The sequence below is a fragment of the Hypomesus nipponensis genome, chromosome 21 (assembly GCF_054491055.1).
Source record: "Hypomesus nipponensis isolate SF chromosome 21, ASM5449105v1, whole genome shotgun sequence".
In the NCBI taxonomy this organism is placed as follows: domain Eukaryota; kingdom Metazoa; phylum Chordata; class Actinopteri; order Osmeriformes; family Osmeridae; genus Hypomesus; species Hypomesus nipponensis.
In genome coordinates, this window is record NC_140381.1 from 7,897,807 (window position 1) to 7,908,267 (window position 10,461).

Genomic DNA, 10,461 nt, shown 5'->3' on the forward strand with positions numbered 1-10,461 from the left:
AGGGCTATACAAATAAATGTTGATTTGATTTGTCGAAAACAATTGGGGGAATATGCTCTATTTTGTAGTTTAGAATTCCAATAGAAACTACTGCCATTTAGTTTATATCTCCTTTGTAATTGTTGAGCTGTTTGTGTACAAGGTTGTGACATCACCATGTCAGGACTGCAGTCACATAGAGAGGCTTATTTACGTGTGTTAAAGTAAAGTAATTACACTTTACATCAGTGTAAAAGTTACCCTAAACACGAGATTTTCTACAGATTTTACTCACACATGATCAAACTATGTATTTTGAGAATGCTACTTGAGTTATTTCAGAATAGTTAGGTGTGCTTGGCTTTGGCAGCACAACTTATTGTAATCTCACATATATATTATAAGCTCATGAGAACATAATACGTCTTCAGTATTAACCCTGTAAGTTTGTCTGCAGTTGTGAATTTAATGGTATAGAATAATGTGTTCAAGCTTAATATTATGAGCAATATCAATACGTTAGTGACAAATAAACTTGTATATTGTTATAACAGTGTGCTGGTTCGTGCTGGTTAGTGTAGGGTCCACACAAAAATGTAAACCTTCATGGATGGTCTGAAGATGTTTAATTTGCTGTCTTGCACCAGTGCTAAACAGAAAAGTAGTCAGAAGGCAAAATTATAAATTAAAACTCCATTAGCAATACGCTACATTCATTAGTAACTCATTAGCACCACCAAGTTAGCAAACACATCAAATAAACTCAATACAATTAAACTACACTGTTACCACATGTCGGGAAATAACCAAATACAAGCAATATTACAAATGTGATGAATGCAAACTTTACAAGCATGAAACACAATGTATTGTGGTCAATTAGACTATGCTAGGTCTTGTTTCACTGAAAGCACGGCTTCTTCAGTCATCCTCCTTGAGAAAGGATACTGTTCACAGCTGTGGACATCACCATTACCAGAATTGTAGTGACCGGGAGGATATGCCTGTTGTGATGATAGTTTAAACCATGTTAGATTGTTGGCTCTGTGTGCAATGTTTGGGTCTCCTCTCCCTGTCTTCTGTTGCTGTGTCTTTGGTTCTGTTGCAGGATGGCAGGCAGGTAGAGGAGCTGTGATTGCTGCAGGGGCACACCTGTGATCTGTGCCTCGCTCCTTAATAAGCTGTGCCCTAGCAAGCTGGGTCTTTCCTATTAGGAACATCATCACTGATGCCATATCATGACCACGCACTCCTGATGACCATCAGCCAATCACGTCAATCACTCACCTTAGACCTCTCACTTTACCCAGTCAGAAACAACAGCCTGTCTTCCGCCTGAGGCCTGTTCCTTAAAGCGAGGTCACCGAATATAACAGACTTATGTCAGTTAGTCGGACTCATTTCCAGTTTATTCTGTTCCATGAAGCCAGCTGGCCGTAGTTTAAATTCAGTAACCATGGCAACTTATGCTGGCTAAAACATATAGCCAAATGCATTAATTAAACAATGATGAACAATGATTTCAGAATGATACAAACCTACATAGCCTAGGCTACGTGAAATGTAGTTTGGGATTTCAAATGTTCAGGCATCAGGCATAGGCCTATATCTAAATTCTTAGCAAGTTTGTTCATGTGGTTAAAGTATTGCTAGAAAGTATTTACTGCATATATTACAGTTGTGTTACTGTAGTGTACTGTAGTGTTACTAGAAGTAAATTCAATATCATACTATCATACTGAACACAGCAAGCTGTTCATTAAACATTTTATTAATGACTCATCTTGGAAACTTGATGGATTGTATATGTGTGTGGGGGTATGTGAGCGTGTATGTGCATACATACAATGTGTTTGTGTATATACAGTATGTTTGTGTATACAGAGGTCCAGAGCAACAGAAAATTGCACTTGGAACACTAAAACCTTGATTTGCATACTGCATTATGACATCATCACCCAGACCATGATTGCCTTGTGATGTCACAATGGCTCAGTAGGGCTATATAAACAGGTGTGCACAGCCGCGCAGCTCATTAGAAGATTGACACCGGAGAGTGAAGACTATCTACTACAAGAGAGACAACAGGACCAAGAGTAAGACACAGCTAGCTGAGTGAGTTGACCTCTCTGAGGGGGAGTCGTCTGGGGGGCCGCAGGCTGTAGTCCCTCCGTCCCAACTGCCTTGGCTGAAGTCTGACAATTTGGTCAAACTTAAACATGGGTCAAGCCCAAAGTCACTCAGTGGTGACTACTGAGAAGAGACCCCAAAAACTAAAGGGGAAAAAGAAGAGAGGATTCTTTCATTTCTTCAGGTACCATCTGACAAAGAGCCACCTCCAGGAATTGGATAGGAGCACCATCGAAAAGGACGAAGACTGTACAGTTAAGCAACAAACCCTGCTAGATCACTTCCTATTACTTGCTTTGATGCCCATTTGATTTATGTAACGCTCTTAAAGGCCTAAATATTTGTACTTAAAATGCCCAAATATTAAATCTGTTGTGTAGGTCATCACACAGTAATGTTGTGATAATGACTGACTGAATCCAAATGGGGGAAATGTTTACATATGTTTGCTAGTTTCATATTGGACTGTCATTATGAACCTCCTCTCTACTGTCCTCTTCCTCCTCAGGTCACGGAGGAGGATGCTGAGGACCTGCTGCCTCAGTTCAGCCCTCTGTCTGGACCTCTGGTGCTGTACATGCCAGTGTGGCGTCCTGTAAGTTCTCCTCTGTCTTGGAGCTAAGATTTTGAGAGGGCGCCTAATGTTTTGACTGAGAACATGGGCATATAACAATCGCTTTGTAATGTCTTCTTAAAACATTGACAATGTAGCCTACTGTGAACATGACGACGTTTTCACAACAATCCCTAAGCTTCTCTAAATGTTCTCTCTGCCATGCCAAGGCTCCGTCATCCAGGCCTGGTGTTGTTCAGCTGACTCGTGCTGGGAAGCTGTTAATGACAGAGTTAACATCTCTGGACACTCTGGTAACCATTCACCTTCTCTCATTCCACCCTCTGTGTTCTTAGTTCAAATTCTGCAGTCTTCAGGTTAAGAAACCACTGTCTTAGATGCACAGTATTAGTCACCATCGGACAAAGATGGTGAAGTTAAAGTCTCCCGTTGTTCACTGTCACAGACCTTCTTCATGGCCCCAGTTTGGCTCCATCACATTCCTAAGATCTACCTCACCCGGGCTGGGAAGTTGGCATTGGACCTGACACTCAGACGACAGGTGACATCATTCAGTACAAATTCAAAGAGTCACCATTATGGAAGACTCACACTGCTTACACCATGTATACATGTGTCTCTAAGCCAAAACATTGTAATACAAATACATATCAAAGGTCACAGGGGTGCAGTTCAGTCAAACAAGCACCTAATGTTCTCACAAGCCGACATAAAGGCCAGCTGCAGTGTCTTCAGCTTTCCACTCAGACTGTATGTCAGTTAGTGATGAGCTCTGTTTAGTTACTAGGTAGACTAAGGGGTTTAAATGTTTTTTTGTATGTCATGTGTTTCAGATGACCAGCGGACCCTTGCTGCCCTGGGAGTTCAGCCCCCTCTACTGTGGCCCTGTGGTCATTTGGACTGGGGTAAGAGCCGTCTTACCTTTACACACACACACACAAACACACAAATACTCACACTTACACATTTATTATCTCAGTTGTTTTTCTGCAAATTTGCTGCAACGTTCTGGAATGTTGAGATGATGATGTCATGATGAATGGTTCAGTACTATGTAATTTGGTCCCTATGGAAACATAGTGGACATGGATGGAGTGGCTAGTTCCATTCAGGGGGAGGTAGTTTTCTTGCCCCCCTCTCTCCTGTTCTGAATGTGACAGCCTGGCTGCCTAATGTGTGTATTCCTCTCCCCTGTGAGACTGGAAGAGTAGACACCTCAGAAAGTCATCATTTGACTGTGTCAATTCAACTACATGAACAAAAGCATTGATGTCAGAGATACTATGTTTCTCAGTCTCAGACATCGGATACAAGGTCTGAGATACAGTATGGTAAGGGTCTGTGGGGTCCTACATCAGTTCCAGAACATTCCACCTCACCCTCTCTGTCCATGTTTCTGTAGAGGAGGTTGTCTTCGGATCTGATGAGCTCTGAGAGGAACCATACATCCTCCTACTCGTGGACCAGAGGATCTAAATCTCAGGTACTAAGAGAGTCAGCCTTTGCCAACACACCTGCACACCTACCCAAACAAACAGCCTATTGTTGTTATTTGTAACCCCTCCTCCCTCCTCCCCACTCCCTCAGAGGGTGCACGTACATTCGCGCAGCGTGTGCATGATAAGGGGGGCTGACGCCAGGCTGTGGTGGGCCATGTCTGAGGAGACATCCAGGCTCGGTCCAGATGTAAGTGCAAACACAATCACACACACGCATGCACAAGCCACACACAGTCTGACCCAGGTCCTCTTCTTCCTCTGTTTGCTGTTGCAGGGATTCCACCTCAAGGTGATGACGGTGACCGGAGTTCAGGTAAGATTCCCCTGAAGTGTGAGATGCCAACAGTGTGACACCTTCCTGTTCAGGATTGTATCTGAAGCTGTACTCTAGATCAGTTAACCCAGCTCTCTGTCAATCATCCCTTCCTTGTATCTCCTTTCCCCTACAGCTCATTGACGGCCATGTGAGACAATATCAGTCTCACATGGGTTCTAAGACCACGGGTCCGGCTTACGAAGGGGTGAGAACTGCAACACTAGGATAGATAGATAGATAGATAGATAGATAGATAGATAGATAGATAGATAGATTCAAGCTGATTCATCCCTTTAGGACTCTTAACATGTTAAAGGTGTGTGTGTGTGTGTGTGTGTCTCCGTCTTGTCCACTAGCAAACTGATGTAACCATCACGGAGGCCAGCATGGTGGTGGGTCCAGATGGGATTCTGTACATCAGAACCAGAATCTCCTGGGGGTCCGGAAACGAGTCGGAGGAGGAGTCGGAGGAGGACCAGGCACCTTCTGAGGAGGACAACTATCTGGACTGGACCAACGACCAGGACCAGGCCTGGGACTCCTCTGAGGAGGATGATCTGGACTGGACCCAGGGCCAGGACCAGGACTGGCTCCCCTCTGAGGAGGAGGATGATCTGGACTGGACCCAGGACCAGGACTGGCTCCCCTCTGAGGAGGAGGATGATCTGGACTGGACCCAGGACCAGGACCAGGACTGGCTCCCCTCTGAGGAGGAGAATGATCTGCACTGGACCCAGGACCAGGACTGGCTCCCCTCTGAGGAGGAGAATGATCTGCACTGGACCCAGGACCAGGACCAGGACTGGATCCCCTCTGAGGAGGAGAATGATCAGGACTGGACCCAGGACCAGGACAGGGATCATGAGACCCATTTCCCTGCAAAATGGGAGAATGAAATGGAATTCCTCAAGTTAGTACAATTCCTCAACAGGCATATTTTAATGGTTACATTTGACAACACGCCATACACATGGTACTTGTGTACTAAATATGCTATAAATACTGATGTAAGCACAGGAATGCATGTTATCAAAGTTGCCCTCATTGCTCTGTAGTTAGCTTGTCCAGGTTAACTTGACTGATCTGTATCTCCATAGGTTCTACTTGAGAGACAAGACCGTGGACCAACTGTCCTACAAGGTGGACGCTCTCAGGCAGGCCTTTACTGTGAGTAGTCTACTATCTAGCTAGCTCCTGTGTGTCCATGTTATATCAAATGCTAGGTAATCAACTCCTGTGTGCTGTTAGTAGTGATTATTTTAGCCCGTTATCCTGGTCATCCATGTTTGTCCCCAGACGCTGTTTACTAAGAGCAGAGAGTTCATGTTGGCGCCAGTTCACTGGCTTTTAGCAAGGCTGGCAAGAGAAGGGCAGAAGGTATCTGACATGTTATCCCTCCACCAACAGTTACTAGACTTGGGGTGACCTTGATTTATGCCACCCTGGTGGGGTGGCACCACTTGAATAGTCTACACACATGCTAACTTGGAGATCAATCGAACACACCTTAGAAAACATGGGGTCTGTGTGTGACTGTGTCTGTGTTCTCCAGGATGAAGAGCAGCTGTTTCAGCAGTACAAAAGGCTGCTGGAGTTCACCTTAGACAACGCCCACCTCCACTCCATCATGCAGGAGCTGGGAGCGGCATCGGTGAGGAGAGGGGGACGAGAGGGGGAAGGGGAGGAAAGGGAGGGGAGGTGAAGGACAGGATGGATGGTGGGGGAGAGGAGGGCATCAAAGGAGGAAGAGGGGAGGAAATATTTTTCCCTTTCAGCCCCCCTTATGGTCAGTTCATGCTCATAAAAAGGTGCCAAGCTCACAACATCTATATTGAGCATTCTCAATGTTTAAATTTGGGCATGGGGTCTGTGACATCACACATTCTAGAAGGTGCGAGACACTTGTCTGTGGCAGCAAACTGGTCTGACTGACATCGTTTAATGACCTGGACACCTCACATCTCCTCTGATCTCACTTCATCAGAGTGTAAGAGCTAGCTAATAACTTGTGGGAACTCTTTTCAGATTCACCACTTGAGCATCATAGATGTGGTGATTGAGCTGGTTATGCTGCGCATGATCGTGTTTGGCTATCGCCAGTCGTATTTCAAAGTAAGTGCCCCGCCTCCCCAGTCCTGCATCACAGGAGGTCAGTGACATCACCATGTCTAGATAGCCACGGAAGTCATTTTCATCTACTCCACGATGCGAGCCAAAGTTTACAAGTGGTTGACTGATCAGTCAGTCACAGTTTTGGTGTCTGACCCAGCCTCCCTCCTTCTCTTGCTCTCTTCCTCTCCCTCCCCCTCTCCCTCCCCCTCTCCCTCCCCCTCTCCCTCCCCCTCCCCCTCCCCCTCCCCCTCCCCCTCCCCCTCCCCCTCCCCCTCCCCCTCCCCCTCCCCCTCTCCCTCTTCCTCCCCCTCTCCCTCTCCCTCCCCCTCTTCCTCCCCCTCTTCATCCCCCTCCCCCATCCCCAGGGTCCAGATTGCTTCATGCTCCAGCTACATGACCTGGTGGAAGCCTTCCTCCCCCAGGACACAGAGGGAGCCCCAGGGAAAACATACCTGGAGAAACTGAAGGTGTGCTCTCTCTCCTTTTCTCTCTCTTTATCTCTTTCTCTCCCCCTTCTCTCTCCCCACCCCTCTCTCTGTCTCTCTCTCCCCCCTCTCTCACACTCTTTCTCGTTCAAGATACCCACAGTGTTTGTTTGGCGCCTCAACCTTTGTGCACTCCTGTTGTCTACAGGAAACCTTCTTGGACTTCCTGGACAACATCTTGGGTTTCCCTGAAGCCCTCTACTCCTGCCAGAGCGACTTGGTGCCCAAACTAATGCACCATCTTGGGACCATGTTTTCCAAACTGCTCAGGGTGGATGAGGACTTAACTGAGGACCAGGACCAGGACTCCTCCTCTGAGGAGGAAAAGGACATGACTCCGGACCCGGACTGGGACAAGGACTGGGACTGGGACCAGAATCAAGATGGACGCCCGGACCCAGATTGTGGAGGATTTGAATCTGCTGGCTTGGAAAAGGCCGGTGGAATTTACAGCTCCTTCCTACCAAACACAAGCTTGGATGAAAGACTTGAGATGGAGTCTCCTGGCTTGGAAAAGGCAAGTGGGACCCAATCCTCTTCATCCTCCCGCACCTCCTCCAGCTCCTCCACATCCAGGTACTCCTTGGCTCGTGCCCCCAGCCCAGAGGGAGATAATCTGGGGCTGCTCGGAAAGGCCGACCCCCCAATCCTCCGGACATGGTTCACACTGGTAAGCTGAAAACAACACCACACTTGCACTAGGTAGAACTGACCTGAGCTGAGTCTGCGATAAGAAGGGATGACATGTGACAATCTCAACAAATCTGTGTGTCTTTGTTCTCACTTCCAAACCCAGAAGAAAGAGAGGACGTCTCTCAAGGACGGACAGACTGAGGCTGCCAAGGGCAGAAAGAGATGGAGAATGTTTAAGACACACAACAAAGTGTCTCCCCTCCCCTTTGAACGTAAGATCCTGACTGCACATTGGCTCATTTAGGCTTTCCCACTGTAGTTGGCCCTCTGCAGTTGGCCCCCCATTTCACACACACGGACACACACACACACACACACAGACATGCACATGGACACACTATATTTTTAAGTGAGAGGTCACAGTGCTGAAGTTCCATGTGATGTCATATCGTGTTGTGTGATGCTGTTTCCTGTCCAGGTCCAGACCTTGGCGAGTCCTTCATTGCAGAAAGAGAAGAGAAGAAGAAGACAAAGTCCATCAAAGCCTTCTTCCAGGGGATCTTTGTAGCTCTTTCCAGGGCTTTCTGCTTCGGCTGCATGAAGGACATTCACCAATAGAGAGAGCCACCTGCTCACTCAACTGGTTGCAGCAGCAGAGAGAGAACCTGTCACTATGTCAACACCCGTAGCTATGTCCCTACGGGATAGATAGATAGATAAGCGATAGATAGATAAGATAAGATAAGATAGATAAAAGATAGATAGATAAGAGATCGATAGAAAAGATAAGCTAGATAAGAGATAGATAGATAGATAAGAGATAGATAAGATAGATAAGAGATAGATAGATAGTGTGGCATCACGAGAGGACGTGTGGTGGAGGGGCGATATGTGGCTCTCTTGGAGTGGCTACCCGGGCCCAAGATGGCTGCCGAGAGGACTACACCTCCCAGAAGGCACCACGCCGCCAGGTGCACCTGCCTCAGTTCCCTGATTGAGGTGGGAGCTCAGTTGGGGGATGGAGAGAGAACAAAAAGCAGGACCCACCGACCAAAAGAGAGAGAGCGTACCTGGCGCAAACAGAGGTCAACGCCAGAAGAACTTTGAGTGGAAGATACCTGGTAGGATCCAATCCGAGGAGCAACTTTTTGTTTTCAACAAAAGTTTTATGTTTTGCTACCTGACCTAAGTTTTGTGTTGGTGAATAAACCGGATTCCTTGTTTTGAACCCACTTTTGCCTGCTCTGACCGGTTTTGACGCACTGCCTTACAGTGGTCTAGCCTCTCATGCTGCCACAATAGATAGATACATAGATAGTTAAATAGATAGATACATAGATAAGATACATAAGAGTTAGATACATGGATAGATAGATAGATAAATAGATCGAAAGAAAAGCAATAGATAGAAAACTGTTAGCTGCTACTGGCATTCTCTAATCCCTGCTCTCCTCTCTGTCCCCCCTACACACCTCCCTGTGGTGTGGGGGGTTTGAGCTGTCAGCATCTGCCTGGTTGTGGGTCTGTCAACGCTGGACCTGGTCGCCAGTGGACGTCGATCTGTGACAGTCTGCCAAAGCTGGATCTAGTCGCCAACCGGAAACCAGTCTCCATGACGGACGACAGCGAGTTCCCTGTTCCTTTTCTCATCCCTCAACCTGTGATGCTGCGCCCCCAGCCCCCAGCCCCCAGCCCTCTGCCCCCAGCCCTCAGCCCTCAGCCCTCAGCCCCCAGCCCCCACCCCTCAGCCCCCAGCCCTCAGCCCCCAGCCCTCAGCCCCCAGCCCTCAGCCCCCAGCCCCCAGCCCTCAGCCTTCTGCCCTCTGCCCCCAGCCCTCTGCCCCCAGCCCCCAGCCCCCAGCCCTCAGCCCTCAGCCCTCAGCTCTGTGTATGCTGACATTTACCAACTGACCCAAGTTGAACACTGGATTTTGGTGTCTCAACAACCATTGACACTTCCCTGCTGTATGACTATGATAAGCCTGTGTTCTGCACCTCTCTTTCACCAACCGTCTCTGGAGTTTTTGACATTGCTTGTAAAAAGGGCTATACAAATAAATGTTGATTTGATTTGTCGAAAACAATTGGGGGAATATGCTCTATTTTGTAGTTTAGAATTCCAATAGAAACTACTGCCATTTAGTTTATATCTCCTTTGTAATTGTTGAGCTGTTTGTGTACAAGGTTGTGACATCACCATGTCAGGACTGCAGTCACATAGAGAGGCTTATTTACGTGTGTTAAAGTAAAGTAATTACACTTTACATCAGTGTAAAAGTTACCCTAAACACGAGATTTTCTACAGATTTTACTCACACATGATCAAACTATGTATTTTGAGAATGCTACTTGAGTTATTTCAGAATAGTTAGGTGTGCTTGGCTTTGGCAGCACAACTTATTGTAATCTCACATATATATTATAAGCTCATGAGAACATAATACGTCTTCAGTATTAACCCTGTAAGTTTGTCTGCAGTTGTGAATTTAATGGTATAGAATAATGTGTTCAAGCTTAATATTATGAGCAATATCAATACGTTAGTGACAAATAAACTTGTATATTGTTATAACAGTGTGCTGGTTCGTGCTGGTTAGTGTAGGGTCCACACAAAAATGTAAACCTTCATGGATGGTCTGAAGATGTTTAATTTGCTGTCTTGCACCAGTGCTAAACAGAAAAGTAGTCAGAAGGCAAAATTATAAATTAAAACTCCATTAGCAATACGCTACAT

The 10,461-nt window shown here is 46.6% G+C and overlaps 1 protein-coding gene across 2 annotated transcripts; it reads left to right on the forward strand.

The window, feature by feature from the left end:
- The first annotated feature begins 1,909 nt into the window (after window positions 1-1,909).
- On the forward strand, window positions 1,910-9,811 carry LOC146237728 (uncharacterized). 2 transcript variants are annotated; one of them, XM_084685735.1, is made up of 18 exons: window positions 1,910-2,363; window positions 2,618-2,704; window positions 2,893-2,976; window positions 3,129-3,224; window positions 3,517-3,588; window positions 4,086-4,166; window positions 4,271-4,369; window positions 4,457-4,495; window positions 4,632-4,703; window positions 4,855-5,408; window positions 5,596-5,665; window positions 5,795-5,875; window positions 6,051-6,149; window positions 6,524-6,610; window positions 6,976-7,077; window positions 7,244-7,765; window positions 7,892-8,000; window positions 8,207-9,811. In XM_084685735.1, exons 1-18 carry the CDS (start codon window positions 2,199-2,201, stop codon window positions 8,344-8,346), a joined length of 2,559 nt encoding a protein of 852 aa, XP_084541861.1. In that variant the 5' UTR covers window positions 1,910-2,198; the 3' UTR covers window positions 8,347-9,811. The 2 variants fall into 2 exon arrangements, with proteins under 2 accessions (XP_084541861.1, XP_084541862.1); XM_084685736.1 differs by lacking the exon at window positions 5,795-5,875.
- Window positions 9,812-10,461: the final 650 nt, after the last annotated feature.